Raw genomic sequence first — 21970 nt, forward strand, 5'->3', positions numbered from 1 at the left:
TTTTCTCGCGAGTGCCGTCCAGATTACTCTCTGGTCTGGTGCTGTGTGCACTTGCCGCGAGACTCCGCCCACACGCTGTTCTGATTGGCTGTGCGTTTTGATTGATTTTGAGGCATCTCGCAAGTCGCGTCGCGTCTAGTGTGGACAGACAAATTATTTGACGCTGGAATTTTATCGCATCGCGTCTGGTTAGGGCACGGTGTAACTCTTGCCCTTGATTTTCAGAATATCTACTACAGAGGGCTTTCGTCCTCGTATATTATGTTGGCATCGTATATTATTAGCTGGCGCGATATTAAGGACTTATACGTAGCCTACATTTCAAGCATCTTCATTTAAGAGCATATAAATAGAATACCCTGACTACTGGGCAAATTTTTCAACCAACTGCCCCCCATGCGGTGTCCATTACATTATGCCTTTTCTCCTATTTCGGTTGAGTAGTAGTATATAAGGTGGAAGCCATGGAGTTGTTGATCACTGCAGGAACCAGTTTCATCTTTGCGAATCCAAACCCTAAAGACAACTAGAGGTGAGTCTTCTCAGGTCACAATTTCTTGCAACGAGCAACAACGGCCATACGACTTCGGGCTGATCCGGAGAGGATGGGTTGACTTATTAAATCTCGTCCACATGGAGTGGGAATAATTTTGTCTTGGAGTTTGGACGTGTTTAGATTTATTCTCTTTATTTCTATTTCTCTTTATTAATCGGTTTGATGGGTGAGATTTATAATGTATCATTCTAAGACTATTTCATTTTATCCATGGCACATGCATTTTGTTTCGTTTTTTTATATGGAGCCCAATGTTATCCAATGACTTGTTTGCATTATTTAAGTAAATTCTTTTATTTTATTTAAATTTTTCTTTTTTGTTGGGCAATTGATTTTTTGGGAACACTTTACAATAAGGTCTCATATGCTAATGCATTAACTAACAGAGAGCAATAACCTTTGTTAACGTTAGTTAATAAAATATTTGTGTTCATGTTAGTTGACAGTGCATTAACTAATGTTAAAGATACAACTTTGGATCTTAAAATGTCTTAGAAAATGTTGAGATTAACATGAACTAAGATTAATAAATGCTGAAGTATTGTTAATTATTTTTTGGTTCATGTTAAGTAATGTTAACTCAATTAATCCTTATTATAAAGTGTTACCATTTTTTAATAAAGAAAGTTGACCATAGGAGTGTAAAATACATTTTAAAAGTTAATGGGATAGTTCACTGAAAAATTAAAATTCTGTCAGTAATTACTCACCCTCATGTTGTTCCAACCCCCGTAAGGCTTTCGTTCATCTTCGAAACACAAATTAAGATATTTTTGATGAAATCTGAGAGCTGGCTCACTCCATAGGCTTCTAAGGGATCGAAACTTGCCGGCTCAGAAAAGTTATTAAAAACATTGTTAAAATAGTCCAAGTGACTCCAGTGGCTCAACCACAAGTTTATCAAGCGACGAGAATACTTTTTATTCAGCAAAGAACAACAAAAATAACTACTTTTTCAACTATTCATTTTCGTCTGTGTGGGCCTGAATTCACGTAGTGTAACAGCGCAACGCGTCTGGGTTGTACGTCACCACGTAGGCTCACTATTGGCCGACGCTGGTCATGTGTGTGATGCGTGTGACGTACAACACAACACAGTAGTCACTTGGACTATTTTAATAATGTCTTTAATAACTTTTTTGGGCCGGCAAATTTCGATCCTGTAGAAGCCTATGGATGAGTGAGACAGCTCTCAGATTTAATCAAAAATATCTTGATTTGTGTTCCGAAAATGAACGAAAGCCTTACATTTGAACAACATGAGGATGAGTGATTACTGACAGAATTTTCATTTTTGAGTGAACTATCCCTTGAAGGAATCTTACACTGGTTCAAACTGAATGTGTATGGATTTATGTTGAAGTGTTTGGGACATGGCTTTTAATGGTAAGCTTTTTGTTTTTGTAATCAGGCTCTCAAAGTATATCAAAATTTGAATTTAGATTTATCAGCCAAGATATCGGTTATCCTCTTTCAAATGTAAAGAATTATCGATTATTGGTATCGGCCAAAATTTTCATATCGGTGCATATGCATATGCAATGACATAGGCATTGACTGCCGTTTGCCAAGCATATATGGGAGCAAATAGTTTCTGATGACCTGGGTGTTTGGAGTAGGCTTATTATAAGGCTGAAATTATACATATAAAAATTCTAATTAATATATCCAAGTAAAATTAAACCCTCTGCCATTTTTTTTAGGCTAATCATGGCATTCGCTGGTATTCTGTCTGATGCTGACGTCACTGCAGCCCTGCAGGCCTGTCAAGGTAACCTGCATGTTTCCGGACCGTCCTATTGACCCACAACCTAAAGCGAGAACATCAATTTCATGTCGTCCCAAACCCACTTGACTTTCTTTTTTGCGTGGAACAAAAGGCAGAATATTAGGCACTGAAAGTCTCAGTCACTATTCATTTTCATGAATGGACAAAGACTGTCATTCTGCCTAACATCCCCTTCTGTGCTCCACGGAAGAAAGTTGTGTGGATTTGAAACAACATGAGGGTGTGTAAATGATGACAGTATTTTCAGTTAAAGTTGTAAATATCATTTGTTAGAGCTTGTCATGTTTTTTAAGACCCTTAAATCAAATGTTATTCTAAGTCCTACATGTAGGCCATTTATCTCCACCATCATGCTAAGAAAGCTGATCAAATTACCTTCCAGCTGCTGACTCCTTCAACTACAAGACCTTCTTCGCCAAGGTTGGCCTGACCGCAAAGACCCCCGACGACATCAAGAAGGCCTTCTACATCATCGACCAGGACAAGAGTGGCTTCATTGAGGAGGATGAGCTCAAGTAAGTCCAGTCTTAAATCATTTTCATAATAAACTGAGCTGGTGTCTACTGGTTCAAACCCTGGAACAATGCTTGAGGTTGATTGTTTGTTTGTGCCCTTCAGACTGTTCCTGCAGAACTTCTCCGCTGGCGCCAGAGCGCTCAGTGATGCAGAGACAAAGGCCTTCCTGAAAGCTGGAGATGCTGATGGTGATGGCATGATTGGAGTTGATGGTGAGGAATTTACTCCTTGTTGAATATATAAAAACATAATTGCTAAAATATAATACCAGCCACTCTACATTGTCTCCTGATTATTTGTTTCTGCTTAATTTTACAGAGTTTGCCGCCTTGGTCAAGGCATAAATGGCACCTGACCAACATCTTGCTGACAACCAGTATCGTAGCCTGAGATCGCCACTTTTTTATCTTGGTGGCTGATTTTTATACACAATTCTGACTGTTCACTCCCATGCTGCACTCCGTCAACTGACTGTCAACGCCACAAGGTCTTTTGCATTATAGATATGAACGTTGGTTCCTGGAAAATCTTTGATCCCGTTTTTGGGAAAGGAAAATGAGAAAATAAATATTATTTTTCAATTTTGAGTCTTGTCTTTTTATTGTTTGAATATATTACAATAGAATCCAGCAAGAATTACATCAAAGACTAATTCGCCACTGGTTCCCTCGAGATTTTTCCCATAACTTGAGGATACTTGAAAATTGTTCTCTACAACGTGAACTACATAAACTCGCACCCCAAACGTTCTTATTTAGTTACTTATTAGAAACATACGTTTAAAAATTAATAAATATAACAGTTTCAAAGTACGCATTTTTGATAAGGGTGTGTAATAATTTACATTGTAGAGCAAAACGTTCAAGTATTGTCAAGTTGTGTTTACCACAGACTTTATTTCACTCATAAATTGAAAAACACCATTATAAAAACCCATAGGAAAATCTCGAGGGAACCTTCGATGTTCTGATGCCATCCCTACAGCGCTCTATTCACTGCCATTGTAGCTTAGCTTAGCGATTATAAGAGGTGCACATCTGCAATGGCTTTGTGGGGATCAGACAAACAAAAGGATGGATTTGTAAATACTATAGAATATAAAGATTTAGTAGCCTACTGTGTAGCATATTTTAAAGATGGCATGAAACAGAAGTTGCGATAGTCTTTTCTTACCTATGGTGACTTATATCCAAATGAAACAGCTTCGCAAACAAGAAAAAATGTTAGGCGGGAGTTGATTTTGTCCATCATGAATTCAGTGGATCATTGGATCATTGTGGTTTGCTGTAACTGTTATCTCATGTGAGCAGATAATTGAATAGAATTTGATTGAAGATTTAGAGGGCACATGAATGAAAAAAAAAAAGCATTTATAATAAATACTGCTATATTCCTTGAAAAATAAGAATTGTCTATTTTGATTTGGTGACTTTTAAAAGCATGCACTGTGTGAACCAAACTGAGGTCTCATATGGTAGTACAATGTGGCCGCCATTAGGTGGTGTCTGGTGCCACATTTTATATTCCTTACACACGCCAGAGCCTCACTATTGTACTTACTATAACACCAAAGTGATCTAAGGCAAAAAGTGTGCAGTATATTTAGGATTTGTTTTTTAACATTTGTAATTTGATTCATTTTTAATATGTCATTAATGTCAACTGCAGACTCAACAAAACACAGCAGAAGGCATGCTGGCTGTACTGTACCAACAAATTAGAGAATGTAAATGGATAGATCTCTATACCGTAACACTACCAGTCAGTTCAGTGCATTAGAGTGTATTGGTTTGTTGGCTCGGTGGCTCCAATGTCTTGTCTTCCCATTTCCATGTCAGGCCATAGTCACTTTGTAATGGCATTTTTTCCTCACTTTCCAGTAGATGATCTACCCAATTATCATAAAACATCTTTAAGCAAAAAAGCAAGAAGCTCTTTTTATATCTGATGCATTACGTTAAAATATGTATATAGTGTGGTGGATTTTGACACAGATTTTTTTTATATGCACACTAACTTAGTTCTCACATAATAAGATTCAGTAAGTTGTCAATTAGCCTATCTTTGCTGTACATATACTTTTTACTTTGAATTCTAACTGATTTTCCTGAATAGCAAACAACTCAGAAAATTCTTTGTCTGTAAGATCAATCATTACTCTGGCGGATGTCAGTCAGATTAGTGAAAAGGTAAGAGAAAAGTGTCAAGTTGCATGAGTAGATGATTAGTCTCCGTGTCTACCTAAGTGAATTGGACTCCTGACTACTCATTTAAAGCTTAGACAAAATTAATCTCATTAAATGTAAAGCTACATTTAAGTCGCCAAACGAACCTGGCAATAAATCAAGCCTAAGAATCTGAGTGATAAGTGTGAAACAGCAAAACATCAGCATCAAATACTGTATCTTACAGTATTGTTATTAATTAACTAGCAAAAAGTAGGTGATTATGTTAACTAAATCTTGTGAAACAGATCAAGGGGTGATTCACATAACAGAGGTCAAACAGTTCATAAGCTATGCCTGTGCATATGGGTCATAAGGGCGATCTTTTTCATTTTTCAAGTAAAAAAAAAAAAAGAACATTCTGTCAGACAAAAAAAAAGTATTTAAGTGTAAATAAATCACATTCACCATCTCAGGCTTAATGTGAAAATTGTAAAATATGTTGTTGTGATATTTAACAGCTTAACAGTGGAATGCTGATAATTTATACACAAATCCAGTGTTCAGTACTTTCGTTTTTACAGTACAAAATGATAACAGACTATATGAAGTCATCCATTAATGAAAAACCTAACTTACTATAACAAAAGTTCCAGTAGCTCAAAAGTGCTAGCAACACCAAAGTGATGGGTCTGAATCCCAGGGAATGCATGTTTGTGTACCCACGATTCCAATATATATTTAAAAATGACAAAATGATTAAAGACACTTAATTGAGAAAGAATGAGGAAGTCATTATGACAGTTTTTATTTATCATTATTAATATAACCACATAATTTTAACGATATCATGATAACCAGGGTGACAGATATGTCCATTATACATATAGCATAAGCAAATGAATATACATTTTATTTAGCCTATATGAATGTAAATGTGTTTACAAAAAATGTCTAACATACAGCAAAAGATGTAAACATTTAATTTACATTTGACATTGTTTACATATTTGAATGTCTTTATACATTTTAGGTCCAGTATAAATATTAAAAACATATATAGCCTATATATATATATATATATATATATATATATATATATATATATATATATATAGCCTAATATAATCTATTTATATATATAGTAAGTAATTGTTTAAAGAACTGTTTAATTGTTTTCATTAGAGAAAACAACAGGCACGGTTGTGATAAGAGTAACACACACACACACACACACACACACACACACACACACACAGACAAACACACACACACACACACACACACACACACACACGCACACGCACGGAGCGTTTCTTTCCAAGTATGCACTATTAGGGCGAAGTGCAAGTGTGTGCATTCGGTCTGAGGCTCATTTAAATAGTAAAGGATAATTAGTTAGGCAAGAAATTCAAGTCGAGCAGTGCAACACGAATTTGATACACGGACAGGTAACCCAAGCATCTCTCATTGTCCGTCCTATTAGCATATACATATATATATAAGTTGTCAGTGGATGAGAGGCGCTATCACACACAGCCTTACCTCTGGATCAGCGCGAGGAGAAGTCTTCACAGGTCAGATGCTGCTTTCCGCTTACCATCAAATAGCACATAGAAACGGACCATATGTTTATGTTTATTTATATGGTTTTTATTATTATTTTATTTACTTTTTACTATTTTCATGTAAAGTTTAAAGTGCTATATTTCAGCAAATAGATGAGATTTACAGAAAGTAGACTACAATAAATAGGATATTGTCGTGTAATGGGCATTTAGACAAAATATTTTAGAAAGTGAATGATGATGATTTTAAAATGTTACAAATATTTGCCATTTGTGTTTCTTAGGCTCTTATTTCTATCCATTTTGAATAAGTGAATTCTTTAAATTCTATTTAATTTATGTGTGTGTGTGTGTTCATAAACTATACAATTATATAAATATAATTAAATTAGCAATAAGTTCATAAAGAGTACAATATATATATATATAAGAATAATAGGCGAATACTTTTTTTCTCTCTCTCCAACAGTTTGAATATGTCACTTACTTCCATCCTCTCGGCTGAAGCCATTGAAAATGCTGTCAAAGACTGCCAAGGTATGGCAAAGATGCACTGAATAATGTAATAATAATAAGAACAATAATAAAAGAAATTGTTGAGATGATCACATATGCTTTTCTCCAACAGCTCCAGACTCCTTTTGTTATAAAAAGTTCTTCCAACTTTGTGGCCTGAGTCAGAAAAGTCCCCAAGAGGTGAAGGATGTCTTCCGCATCATAGATGAGGATGACAGTGGATTTATTGAGGAGGCTGAGCTCAAGTATGTCATTTTGGCTGGTACTGAATTCATGTGTAAAGCTATGCAAAGCCACAGACAATGTTGTTGCTATTTTATGTTACTCGAGACACCGTTTTATTGCTTCAATATGCTCCCTCGTTGTTCAGTGTGATCAGAGAAAGCACTTTTAATGCTAAAAAATAATATGCTCGCAATAGACACGCATGAAATCCGGTGCATAAAGAGAATTACTTTCGTTTAAGCTTTACATTAAATGACCATGTCTTACCTGATAATACCAGAGTTCCATTTAAACTAAGTCCTTTTCTAATGTAATCCATGGAGATGCTGTCATTATGTTTTTTTTTTCTGTCCTTGCTTTATGTGATTTATCTGCATTATGTAATGACATCAGCAGAACTCGAACTCAGGGCTAGAGGGATGACATTCACAACAGTCCTTTGAGGCTTTCATTTTTAGCTCACATTTTAGCCAGAAAAGGTGAAAGAGATCATATTTAAACATTTGATTGATGGGTTAAGCTCTATGTGACTGCATAAATGCTAGAATGCAGAGCCGCCTGCAGTAGGAGAGTCAGAGTTCAGTGAACACGTGTATCACTTTGTTCTTCTCATAAATGGATTTGTGTACATCAGGTTCTTTCTCCAACGATTTTTCCCGGGGGCACGAACCCTGACAGAAAAGGAGATCAAGAGCCTCCTTACAGCTGCAGATGATGACAGCGACGGCAAGATTGGAGTAGACGGTATTGTTTTCTCATAAGATTGTTTCTTTGATTTAATTTGCTTTATGCATCTACATGTTTTACCATTTTGAATGCACGTTAAAATGATGGAAAAATAAAAAGTGAGTATTTTATTTGACATTGCATCTGTTTCTGTTATATTATATCCTTTGCTTGACGTCTATTATGTCATTTCTCAGATCATTACTGCGAGAGCAAGTGCTAAGATTGAATAACTGTCTTAGATCATGGAAAATTTAGTGGAAAACAATCTAGCACTGCATTGCATAAGAGGATCAAAGATCAGGGTCACCTCCAATTATTATTTCAAGCCTGAGTAGCGGTCATACACGGTCTGAGACAATACAAAGTCTGAAAGCGGCATTGCAAATTATTTATTTGCATTGCAAATTGCTGAGAAAGAGAGTTCAGAGTAAAATATTCTTCTTGTTTTAGCTTTATTCATTAATTAGTGTTCATATCACCTCTTTAGGTCATGCTGAAACTAGGCACAAATGCAGATTTAGTTTGGAATTTCCCTGTTAAATCAGTCTATTATAATATCATTGTCTAATTAAACTAAAGTAATTGTCTAAATCTAAATCCTGATGTTCCTCCTCCTCTACAGAGTTCCAGACTATGGTGTTATCCTGAAAGATGACTGGTGCCCTCAGCTATAAGCACTGCAGCCTCATCTTTCATTTGACTTTTTACACTTTCTGATTTCTTTTCAAAAATAAAAATCAGCACATAAAATAAATGTACTTGACTTTTGCATACGTGTGTCTGTTTTGTTGTCCCATTCACCCCAAATGACCAATGACAAACCTGTTCAGGGAAAATAAAATAAAGTCACTAAACTAATGCATCTTGTTTACTGTGTTTGAAATCTGCTTATTTAAGATATACTTATGTGGTGGATTCTGTGATATTCACATACAAGTTAACTTTTCGATACAAGACAACCATCAGCATGTGACTGTGCGTGAACTTTTAACTCTGTGAGACATTTATCATGTTAAGCTTTGACCGACAGTTTATTCATCTGTGCACTATCCATAAGCACAAAACAAAAAAATGCACTTTTACTTTTGTAATATACACAGTGCATCTGAAAAAAGTGAGCTCTATTACATCAAATTGGTACAAACAACCAGGTAAAGTCATTCTTGATAGTCTCCTTGAGTCAGATCATTTCAGAAAGCAAGTTTAACCTTACACGTTTCAGCATTGCTATTTTGCAATTATATGACAATTATACGCCTACAGTGGTGTATAGAGATTTGGGCCGTGAAAGATTGTTTTTTAAAAATATGAATGATAGTTGTTAGTACAGTATACTAACAATGTTTCAATGTCCTCAGTATAGGTAAAATCCAAAAGAAGGCTTCTTGACTTACTTCAGATTGTTACGCTGTTATGATGTTCTCAGCAAACTTGTAACTTGACTTGTAATAAAATAAAACAATAAAACAGAATAAATTAATATCCAGTCATTTGTGAACAGAACTCGCAATGTTTCACAAACATCTGGTTCTACTAGCAGTGTGGATGGAGATAGCATCTTATCTATAAGTTATATCATTTGGTCCAATACAAGATATACAATACTATATAGTTCACTCCAAACGATAAACCTTTAAATCCTAGATGTAACCAAAGCCTTAAAACAAGGGAGTTCAAATGTAAAGCAGACTAAGTAGGCACAAAAGGTACAGACGTTGAGAGCAGGTGTAAGTTTCAGTGAAGAGGGCCTCTCAATACTGAATGACAAGGATATCCCGCTCAGGTTACCGCTTAGCCCATTAGAACAATGGAATTGAAAATGCTGCATCAATCCTAGCCTCTGATTATCCCCTTTCTGCACTGAAGCCAGAGACCAAAATGAACCAGGCAAACATGTGGCTTAATAGCATCAGCTCCACTGAAATAATCCCACTCTGCTTGGCCCAACATGTAAGATTTAACGAACAACTAATGGGAGAGCTTATACAGCAATTATACTACAAAGCTTATCCATATTATTCAGCAAGAGGACACATGTTTAAATCTAACATTTAAAAGCCAATATCTGTAATCACTGGACTGGTGTGTTATACTGAACCAACACGCAAAACTTTTGCTGAGGTACTGTGGGCTCATGTAATTGGGGGTACATTTTAAAAATAAAGCAATATCCTTTCACAGTAAAAGTATGACTATTGGTTTCAGGTTATATATTTAATGTATAACGTAGTGTGTAACACAATTTTGATGTTACAATGGAAAGGATAATAAAGGATAGGCTACATACCAAACTGTATGCCACTAAACACTCTGATTTCTACACATTGCTACACTTCAAGTACATGTATTTAATAGTTCTTTTGTCTATTCAGCCATACAGTATGTACACAATATAAGTCAGTTCAGAGTGCACATGTTAGCACAGGTCACTGAATGTTGATACCAACGATGATAAACAATCTGAGAGGGAGAGAACGAAGAGTATGAGTAAGGATGAGGACAAGAAAGAGCAAGGTGTGAAGTATTGGCGGGATCCGGCAGGATCCGGCAAACCAGAGTGTTTTCCCTTTGCTTGGCAAGAGACAACATTGTCTGTGATGTGGACAGAGTCTTCAGGCCGAACCCAACATGAAGTTGTGATGCTGAGGCAGAATGAATCTCTCACTGACTTTGATTTTGCAGTTGCACACCTTTTTTGAGTGTACTGTAACATGCTTTTCATTTAGAGTTTTCTTTGATCTTTTGGCCTTTTGCAGTTGGACTGCTGTATTCTTACAGTATGCAAGTGCTCACAGTTTTTTTTCAATTGCTAACACACAATTTTGCAAACTAGGCTGGTTTTATCAAAATACTTAACACAATTCACAAAACCACACACTCAAATGGCAAAATACATAATATATCCTGCAAAATGAAGCACTGCAATCAAAACTACATATAGCATTTTCAAAATTAAACTTTTGCACGAAATGGCACACACTTCATTCATATTAACAGATTTTTGCCTAACCAACGACAAACTGTTGGGCATAATGAAAAGCACTCTCATCTGTAGTATGCTTTGCCATAATATTAAAATTCTTCAGATTGTTCACATGCACAGGAATATTTGCAGATACATGCTGTTAAAACATTTTTTTTTTTCACCAAACAAGAGTCGTATACACAGTTGTATTCTGTTTAGTTTGTTTTCATTGGACTTGTCTGCCTGTCATCATGTCATGTGTCTTCTTCACTGTCATTATTAGTTCAGTTGTTTCACCTGTGTCTAGTTCATCATCCACATCACCTGTGTTCTGTTAATCAGTGTTCATCTGTGTTGTATTTAAGGCCATGTCCACACTAATACGTTTTCGTTTGAAAACGCATCTTTTTCTCTCCGTTTTGGCCTTCCGTCCACACTGAGACGGCGTTTTTATTAAGGAAAACGAAGCTTTTTGAAAACGCACTCCAAAGCGTATACATTTGAAAACGCCGTTTTTGCGTTGTAGTGTGGACTGTGAAACCGGAGAGATTTAAAAACGATGACGTAATTTTAGTCATGTGACGCATATTGTACCAATAGGTATTCACGTTTATACCAGTATTGTGCCTGTTATGTGCTATTCACTTTCACACTGTTGCTAAAAATAGTCTACATTGCACACTCTTCATATCACAGTCCTGCAAAGATGACAGAATTTACTCACATTTGCTGTCCTGCGGTAATACATGAGAACAGTCGCGTTTTAGACCAAACATATGGTGTCTGCGTGCGACCTGGACGCATCAGTGAATGGTGAGATATTTTACTAAATAAAATTATCCTGTCAGAAGAATTGCGCGATAACTTTATTATTTATTTTTCCATCTGAATCATATCAGTGAGCGTTTGTGGGGTTTTACACATGCGCAGTAAAGGTGAATTTAGCGTTTTCAGGCGTTTTTCAAAAGTTTCTCATCCACACTGAAACGTCCGAAAACGCTTGAAAACGCTAGTGTGGACGGAGAGCGTTTATAAACGAAAACGCCGTTTTCAAATGTATCCGGATTAATGTAGACGTAGCCTAAGTTCCTTCAGTTCAGTCAGTCTTTGTCTGTTATTTGTTGTACTAGTGTGTGAGTATCCTGCCTGTACCTGGTGGAATTGCTATTTAGTAAAAGTTTGTATTGGAGCCTTTTTGCCTTTTCGTCGTCGTCGTCTTCTTCTGCCTGCACCACACCCTGACAGAATAACGGTAGAAAATGGACGATAGGGTCAGAATAATCGTCCTGGCTCAGGAGAGCCAAATTATTGTTCCTGATTGGGGCCACTTTCGACCGTCCCATGGATCTCCCCAACACCACATGACTGAACTGGAGGGCCATGATCAGGAACACAGCCAGAGCCAGAGATTCCTCACGCCATGCCTGAGCCCTTGTCTTCAGCTAAGATGGCTGCCGCCTCACTGCCTGAGCCCTCAGCCAAGATGGCCGCCGCCTCACTGCCTGAGCCCTCAGCCAAGATGGCCGCCGCCTCGTCACCTGAGCCCTCAGCCAAGATGGCCGCCGCCTCTCCACTTTTTTTTTTTTTTTTTTTTTTACCTTTATTTAACCAGGTAAGCACGTAGAGAACACGTTCTCAATTGAAACGGCGACCTGGCCAAGATTAAGCGAAGGTGCAAGATAACATAAAGTTACACAAAAATACACAAGCAAATAAAAATTATGGATAAAAATACAAGTTTTCTAGGCAGTAGTAAAAACAGCCTTGGTATGCATACAGCTAGTGCATCATAATGTACAATAAAGGATTGAGATGATAATAAAATAACAAGGCAACTACATAAGTAGTAATAATACTGGGCGTAATTGTGCAAGGAGAAATTGTGCAAATAGCGTACAACACACAAACAGAGTGCACGAGACTCTCAGCAGGTCACCAACGGACAAAAAGGCACCAGAGCAGAGATAAATTAAGTGCAATATTATAATTAGGGAGATCAACATGTGCAGCGAAGAGGAAAAAGCTCTGATAGTCGTGCTTTAAAAGACGTGAGGGAGATGGTGTTCTCAAGTTTCATAGTCTTTTGTAACTCATTCCAGTCATGTGCAGCTGCAAATTGGAAGGAGCTACGACCAAAGGAAGTATTTGCTTTAAGGGGTACTAGGGAAATGTACTTACTAGAGCGCAGTTTACGGACTGGTAAGGCAATGGTGAGTAAAGAGTTCAAATACAGAGGGGTTTTGCGTAGAATTGACTTATATATCAGATGGTACCAGTGGGTCAAGCGCCGAGTATGTAAGGAGGGCCAACCTACTAATGCATATAGATCGCAATGATGAGTATTAAAAGGTGCATTGGTGACAAAACGGATGGCACTGTTGTAGACCACATCTAACCTTTTCAGAAGAGTGGTAGAGGCAGTCCTATAAATGACATCACCAAAGTCTAATATCGGAAGAACAGTCATTTTTACCAGCATATGTTTGGCAGAATAAGTGGTTTTATTTCTGAATAAATAGCCAATTCTGGATTTAATTTTGGATTGAAGCTCGTTAATGTGAAACTGAAAAGAAAGTGAGTTATCTAACCAGATACCTAGATATTTCTAGGTGCTAACATAATCTAGACTTGATCCATCCAGAGTCAAGATACTAGTCAGGTTGGCAGGTACGGGCAATGTGCGGTTGAACAGCATGCATTTAGTTTTGCTGGAATTTAGGAGCAGTTTAAGCCCGCAGAAGTCATGCTGAATGGCCTCGAAGCTCTTTTGAAGATTAGTTAGCACAGTATCCAATGCAGGGCCAGATGTATATAAAATGGTGTCATCTGCGTAGAGGTGGATCTGCGAGATACCAGCGGCAAGAGCAACATCGTTGATATAAACAGAAAAAAGAATTGGTCCAAGAATCGAACCCTGTGGCACCCCAGTTGAGACAGCAATAGGTTCAGACATCAGTCCTTCAGATTTAACGTGTTGAACCCTGTCCGAGAAGTAGTTGGTGAACCAGTCAAGACAGTTTTTCGAGAAACCGAGGCTACCAAGTCTGCCAATGAGGATATGATGATCGACCGAGTCGAAAGCCTTGGCCAGGTCAATAAATACGGCTGCACAGTAATGTCTTTGATCAATGGCAGTTGTAATATCATTTAAGACCTTGAGTGTAGCAGAGGTGCAGCCATGACCAGCTCGGAAACCTGATTGCATCGCAGAAAGCGTATTGTTTGATTCAAAATACTTGATCATCTGTTTGTTGATTTGGCTTTCGAAGACTTTACTGAGACAAGGCAAGATAGATATGGGTCTGTAACAGTTGGGGTCCAGTGTGTCTCACCCTTTAAAGAGGGGGATGACTGCTGCTGTTTTCCAGTCTTTCGGGATCTCTGAGGATACGATGGAAAGGTTGAACAGACTGGTAATAGGAGTTGCAATGATTGCTGCTGAGATTTTCAAGAAAGACGGATCCAAATGATCTAATCCAGCTGATTTATAAGGGTCAAGCATTTGCAAATCTTTCATGACATCTACTGATTGAATTTGCATGAATGAGAAGTTAGGGGGACTGAGGCAATGTGATGCGGGGGGTGAAGAGCTTATGGCTGCATGGGTAGCCAAGTTGAACACTTGGCCAGCCCTAGCAAAATGCTTATTGAAATGTTCAACTATAGCAGTTTTAACAGTAGTGATAGTGTTATCTAGCCGCAGTGCAGTAGGCAGTTGAGAGGAGAAGTTCTTATTCTCCATGGTCTTTACAGTGTCCCAGAACTTTTTTGAGTTGGAACTACAGGCCACAAGTTTCTGTTTAAAGAAACTACTCTTTGCATTCCTGACTGCCTGTGTGTACCGGTTCCTTACTTCTCTGAAGAGTTGCATATCGTGTGGATTTTTTGAGATTATAGCAGTGCGCCACAAGGTGTTTTTGTGCTGGGCTAGAGCGGTCAGATCTTGAGTAAACCAAGGGCTGTATCTATTTTTGGTTCTAAACTTTTTAAGAGGAGCATATTTGTTTAAGACAGACAGGAAAGCATTTTTAAAAAATGACCATGAATCCTCCACTGTCGGTATAAGGTCAACGTTCTTCCAAGGTACCCGGGCTAAGTCAATTAAGAAGGCTTGTTCACTAAAGTGCTTCAGTGAACGTTTCACTCTAATGAGAGGAGGTGCTTTGATTACTGACCCGTTACGGATACATGCAATGAGGCAATGGTCACTGAGATCCTGACTGAAAACAGCCGAGGAATATTTTGAGGGCATATTTGTTAGGATAATGTCAATAAGGGTTCCCTTGGACACATTTTTCAGATTGTACCGGGTTGGTTCATTAACGATTTGTGTAAGATTTAGGTTGTCAAATTTCGATTGTACATTTGCAGGAATGTTGAGCATGTCCCAGTTTAAATCACCTAATAATATGAGCTCAGAGGATAGGTGGGGAACTAACAGTTCACATATGGCGTCAAGGGCACAACTAGGGGCTGATGGTGGTCTATAACAAACAGCAACATTAATAGATTTATTTCTGGAAAGGTTGATTTTCAAGACAAGTAACTCAAATTGTTTAGCCACGGACTTGGATAGGACAATAGAACACTGAAAACTATCCCTACAAAATACAGCTACCCCCCCCCTCCTTTAGAAGCTCTATCTTGATGAAAAATGTTATAGTTGGGAATGACTATATCAGAGTTTTTTGTTGTTTTTCTGAGCCAAGTTTCCGAAACTGCTAGGATGCTAGGGTTAGCAGAATGTACAAGAGTAGTGAGTAGATCAAGTTTGGGCAGTAAGCTTCTAATATTCACGTGCATAAAACCCAAACTAGTACGGTCGCAGAAGTCTTTAAATGATAATACCTGGGGGGTTGAGGTATTAGAATGGGCTATTGGGCCAGGATTTGTCTCTATATCTCCAGAGGATATGAGAAGGGCTAAAATGAGTGATCGAGTAATGGCTTTAAGAACTGGTCGTTTAATACCTTTATGAAAGTAAAAGAGGGGGAGTGATTTTGGGACAATATGAGTTAGATTTATAGCGTTAAAGGCAGAAAATGATGATACATACGTGTTGACATGTGATGGTAAACCAAGGTGTTTAGTGATGAGGAAGGAGGCAGCCTCTCTGGAAAAACCGAATGAGCCCGAAGAAGTCACAGAGAAATTTGGAGGGGGGATCATAAATTTGACTCGGGTTTGATGGAAAGGAAATCTATAATAAGAACAAGCTAAAAAAGTTAACAGAAGCAAACAAAAACGGGCCATAATGTCCAGATGTAAAAATTGTCCAGAACTATTACACAAAAAAAAAAAAAAGTTCACCCCCACTCCTCCCCAGAGAGACCACACTGCGCATGCACTCTCAAAGCGGGAGAATCAAAACAATGCCTCAGCGGAAAGTTAAATCGTAACAGTTAATATGTCTTTAGCCTACGAAATCCAGGCAATGGTCAGACCAACAGAGCACAGGCATCACCCCGACGAAGAGGGACCACGGTAATCGGCCGCACCAGAAATCCTTCCATCCCGTGGAGCCGACCGCAGAACGAAGACAGAGAGCCGCCGAACCGGGCCCGAGCAGATGCGGCCAACCGAGAAAAACGGCGCCGCCACAGCAGTCAGCAATCGAGCGGGCAACGGACGAACCAGCCGCAGCACCGTAGATCACAGCACCGGAACGCCAGCAGGGGAAATCCTGCACGACAGATCGCCTCGTTGGTCAGGTGGAAGGTACGTCGAGCTTAATGCCGTGTTGTTAACCAATGATGTTATTGTCAGCTCTGTTTAGCCGTGAGTATTCCTGATGATAAAAAGTATGAGACCAAAGGCACTAGAAGTAGTGATACACCACGCAGGCTGGCTGGCCGGAGTTGTATGAGATCATATGTCGGCTAGGCATAAATAGTTCGTATATTTTGAATAGGTTCCCGATCTGGTAAGTTGAATCCAGGGGAGATCCGTTATAATTTAGGAATGATCGTATAAAGAAATAAGTGCAAACAAAAAATAAAAAATGAAAGACAGAGTCAGAGACTATAAACTGAACAGAAAATAGCGTGACTTGCACCTTACGCCATCTTGGATTCCACTTGAGCCCTCAGCCAAGATGGCTGCTGCGTTGCTGCCTGAGCCCTCAGCCAAGAAGGCCACCGCCTCGCCGCATGAGCCCTCAGCCAGGATGGCTGCGGTCACGCCCCGTCCAGAGTCTCGTCCCGCCGAGACCGCCCGTCCAGTGGCCAGTCCAGCCGAGCCAGAGAATCTTCACATCATGCCTGACCAGCCTGATCTTCACGTCGTGCCCGCAGAGCCAGTTCACGTCGTGCCCACCGAGCCAGAGACTGTTCACATCGTGCCCGCCGAGCCAGAGACTGTTCACGTCGTGCCCGCCGAACCAGAGACTGTTCATGCCATGCCCGCCGAGCCAGAGACTGTTCACGTCGTGCCCGCCGAGCCTTCGCTTCACGTCAGTCCTGTCGAGTCTGAATCTTCTGTCCCCGAGCCTGAATCCAAATCTCCCACCTCCTCCCATTTACCACCTCTCAACCCTTCTTTCACCACTGCCTGTCAGCCCCTCAGCTCCTCCTACCACCTTCAGGGAGGTGGAGTCGCCTGGGGTCTGCCGGCCTACAGCTCCAGCCTGGTCGGTGGATCCCCGGTCTCCACCTCCAACCTCTACAACCAGGACTCCACCTCATCCTAACGGTCCATTAACGTCCCCTTGGCTCCTACCTGCCTCAGCTCCACCATGTGGTCACCAGTTCCGCCAGGCTCCCTTGTCCCCCCAGATCCACCTTGGTCGCTTGTCGACCTTCCCTCACCTCTGGACTGCACTCCTCTGGTTACGCCTCTTCCCGTCATCCCCCCCGGCTCCATTGAACTCCTCACTCCCTACAGTTCCTCCTTGGTCCTCACTCCCTCTGTCTCCACCTGTGTCCATCTGTGTCCCCGCCTGCACCTCAGTCGCCAGAGACGGCGGTCCTGCCATGTCCTGCCGGATCCTCTATGTTGCCTGGACGCGTCGGCTCTCCGGCTCCACCCTGGGCTCCTCTCCCACCTGCTCCGCCCCCGTCAGTCAGCCCCTCCTCCATGGCTCCTCCCTCCATCGTCTCCGACCTGGCCGCCTGCTCAGCCCTGGTCCCTCCTACCTTCAGTCTGCCCTCACCCACTCTTTGTTCTCCTCCTGAGTCCCCTCCCTCCGCAGTTAGTCCTTCTACGGCGTGAGGACGCACCTACTGGAAGGGGGGGCGAGTAATGTCACAGTTGTATTCTGTTTAGTTTGTTTTCATTGGACTTGTCTGCCTGTCATGTCACGTGTCTTCTTCACTGTCATTATTAGTTCAGTTGTATCACCTGTCTAGTTCATTTACATCACCTGTGTTCTGTTAATCAGTGTTCATCTGTGTTGTATTTAACTTCCTTCAGTTCAGTCAGTCTTTGTCTGTTATTTGTTGTACTAGTGTGAGTTTCCTGCCTGTACCCGTTGGAATTGCTTTTTAGTGAAAGTTTGTATTAGAGCCTTTTTGCCTTCTCGTCTTCTGCCTGCACCACACCCTGACAACAAGTCAGTGCAACAAATGCACAGCAGATATATTTACATTAGACTGAACAAACATATGCTCACAAAAAACAGTAAACTGAAAAAGATTGAAGTGTTAACAATTAACCATTGAGGTGTTTGGCCAGATGGCACATGTATTGGCCATTTAGCTCATGTAGCTTCATTTTGAATGGCAGTGTTTTGAAATGGCAGATTGTTGTGTCTTATGCAGAGAACTGTGTTCAGTGCATTTTAAAAGTGCCATTTTCAATTGCAAAATGTGTGAAAAACAGAAAATGTGTTTAGACTTTTGGAGACTTAAGAGGTTTTACTCTCTGTGTGTCAGTTTAAATAATTGAAAAAACTGTAATATACAGACATACAATACAGTACATACACTCACCTAAAGGATTATTAGGAACACCATACTAATACTGTGTTTGACCCCCTTTCGCCTTCAAAACTGCCTTAATTCTACGTGGCACTGATTCAACAAGGTGCTGAAAGCATTCTTTAGAAATGTTGGCCCATATTGATAGGATAGCATCTTGCAGTTGATGGAGATTTGTGGGATGCACATCCAGGGCACAAAGCTCCCGTTCCACCACATCCCAAAGATGCTCTATTGGGTTGAGATCTGGTGACTGTGGGGGCCATTTTAGTACAGTGAACTCATTGTCATGTTCAAGAAACCAATTTGAAATGATTTGAGCTTTGTGACATCGTGCATTATCCTGCTGGAAGTAGCCATCAGACGATGGGTACATGGTGGTCATAAAGGGATGGACATGGTCAGAAACAATGCTCAGGTAGGCTGTGGCATTTAAATTATGCCCAATTGGCACTAAGGGGCCTAAAGTATGCCAAGAAAACATCCCCCACACCATTACACCACCACCACCAGCCTGCACAGTGGTAACAAGGCATGATGGATCCATGTTCTCATTCTGTTTACGCCAAATTCTGACTCTACCATCTGAATGTCTCAACAGAAATCGAGACTCATCAGACCAGGCAACATTTTTCCAGTCTTCAACTGTCCAATTTTGGTGAGCTTGTGCAAATTGTAGCCTCTTTTTCCTATTTGTAGTGGAGATGAGTGGTACCCGGTGGGGTCTTCTGCTGTTGTAGCCCATCCACCTCAAGGTTGTGCGTGTTGTGGCTTCACAAATGCTTTTCTGCATACCTCGGTTGTAACGAGTGGTTATTTCAGTCAAAGTTGCTCTTCTATCAGCTTGAATCAGTCGGCCCTTTCTCCTCTGACCTCTAGCATCAACAAGGCATTTTCGCCCACAGAACTGCCGCATACTGGATGTTTTTCCCTTTTCACACCATTCTTTGTAAACCCTAGAAATGGTTGTGCGTGAAAATCCCAGTAACTGAGCAGATTGTGAAATACTCAGACCGGCCCGTCTGGCACCAACAACCATGCCACGCTCAAAATTGCTTAAATCGCCTTTCTTTCTCATTCAGACATTCAGTTTGTCATCAAAAGCCTTAAAACAAGGGAGTTCAAATGTAAAGCAGACTAAGTATAGGCACAAAATGTTCAGACATTGAGAGCAGGTGTAAGTTTCAGTGAAGAGGGAGATAGTAATTCTTCTCTGTAACTACATGCTCTGGATGCTGTGTTCTCCATTTTTATGTGGTGTCTAATAAATGATCTGTACAATTTATTGGTTGGACAATGAAACTGAAATACTGGCTAATATAATGTTGTAATATAGTGTTGGCCAATCTTAACTGATTTTCCATTCCATCAGTAAGAACAGGGTGTGAAAGTTGCATTAGCAGAGCAATGGCACAGCTGTTAGATATTGCAATCCACACAACATAATTAGAAATATAAGAATTCAAAAGAGGAAAAAATTGTTGGTGTGCGTCTCTGGCTCATCTGTGACCAGGACAGCAAGTCTTTGTGGTGTAGCGAGAGAGCTATGGTATCCAGGGTAATGTCGGTTTACCACCATGTAAGACAAACCATATTCAACAGGAGTAACTGTCATAGCCAACTTTTTGGTATTTTGGAGGTGCAAGCCAATGTAAATGTGTACCTTGAAATGCAATGTAAGTCGCTTTGGATAAAAGCGTCTGCCAAAGGCATAAATGTAAATATAAGTTATGAAACATTTTCCTCCACCAGCATCACATAGTGAACTGGCCACTGCTCTGGAAGAGGAATGGCTCAAAATCCCTCTCAACAGTGTCAGTACATCCTAACCCTATCCTAAACCTAACCACCACAGAAAACTTTCTGCCTTTTTACATTAAAAAACTAAAACATAATATTTTCATGATTTAAAGGTTCCTTTTCAGCCAGTCAAGTTCAACGTTACGTCAGAACTGAACTGACAAATTGGGATCTCGCCTGAGAGCCCAGCCACCTTCGAGTGGTAACAGAACAAGCCAATGCACATTGGAGAGTGAGATTTTGGCAGGGGTTGGGCTTACTCATGGAGGTCCCAGCATCTCATTCAGGGCTCCCGCGGAGAACCGGATGTCGATCGCTGCATCGGAGGGCAGGCTATTTGGCAATCCCCATTGTTGCCGGTGTATTATTGACAAGTAAAAGTTTAGATGGCGAATATAAGACAACCCCATTTTTTCAGATGTATTTCTAAGAAAAAAACATTGTCTTATATTCATAACAATACGGTAAACAAACAACAAAATGAAAGTAAAGCAGCAGCCCTTCACGGACGACTCCCACCCAGCAACCCCGAGTTCTGAGCTTATCTTGACAATGAAGTAGCGTTGAAATGCTGCCGCTTGCTTCTTAGCCTCCTAAAACCTCTCGACAACAGTATTTATGGAGTTACCGAAGAGGCCAAAGGTAGAGGATAGCGGAGCATCTAACAAAAAAGATTTATCTTTCTCATTTTTAGCTCTGATAAATTGAGCCAGAAATGCCTCTTCATAGCCCCCAGGGCTGCCAAAGAATGACTGATGGCTGTGGCCGTCTCCTTGGCGGCCAGGAGAGACAAATCTGTGACCCGGCGCAACTCTTTGACTCGCCCTCATTCAGGTCTCGAAGCAGGTTGGCCTGGTAAACCTGCAAAAGAAACATAGTATGCAGACACGCACTGGCATGACCTGCAGCAAAGGGGTTTCTTCCACGATCCCCACACCTTAGTGTGGAGATCGAGAAGAAATGGTAGGCCTGCCTCTCGGTCAGCCAGTCGATATTTAACATGACCCCGGCAGGGGATAGCTGCTACATTGGACTAACACCCAGGGAAAGAGAGCACTAGATCCGTACATGATTTGTGCATTGTTTGTTTAGGAGCGGAGCATGCACAGCCCCCTCGAGAGCTGACTGTGCATACTCAGCTCCCAAACAAACAATGTACAAATCATGTGTATATCTCATTAGTGATTATAATCAAGGTATTAATCAATATTTTTCCTTCTAAATA

At 40.2% G+C, this 21970-nt stretch overlaps 2 protein-coding genes across 2 annotated transcripts; both read left to right on the forward strand.

Moving 5' to 3' along the window:
• Positions 1-440: 440 nt before the first annotated feature.
• On the forward strand, positions 441-3442 carry LOC308707139 (parvalbumin alpha). Its single transcript, XM_081393312.1, has 5 exons — positions 441-532; positions 2260-2327; positions 2728-2860; positions 2964-3073; positions 3180-3442. The coding sequence occupies exons 2-5, from the start codon at positions 2267-2269 to the stop codon at positions 3203-3205; spliced, it is 330 nt and encodes a 109-aa protein (XP_081249438.1). The 5' UTR covers positions 441-532; positions 2260-2266; the 3' UTR covers positions 3206-3442.
• A 3628-nt stretch (positions 3443-7070) lies between these two features.
• Positions 7071-8712, forward strand: pvalb9 (parvalbumin 9; the record flags this gene model as incomplete). The annotated part of the gene is made up of 4 exons (XM_081392099.1): positions 7071-7131; positions 7223-7355; positions 7970-8079; positions 8687-8712. The coding sequence occupies 4 exons, from the start codon at positions 7071-7073 to the stop codon at positions 8710-8712; spliced, it is 330 nt and encodes a 109-aa protein (XP_081248225.1).
• Positions 8713-21970: the final 13258 nt, after the last annotated feature.

The sequence above is a fragment of the Scardinius erythrophthalmus genome (genome assembly GCF_964197995.2).
Source record: "Scardinius erythrophthalmus genome assembly, chromosome: 18".
In the NCBI taxonomy this organism is placed as follows: Eukaryota; Metazoa; Chordata; class Actinopteri; order Cypriniformes; family Leuciscidae; genus Scardinius; species Scardinius erythrophthalmus.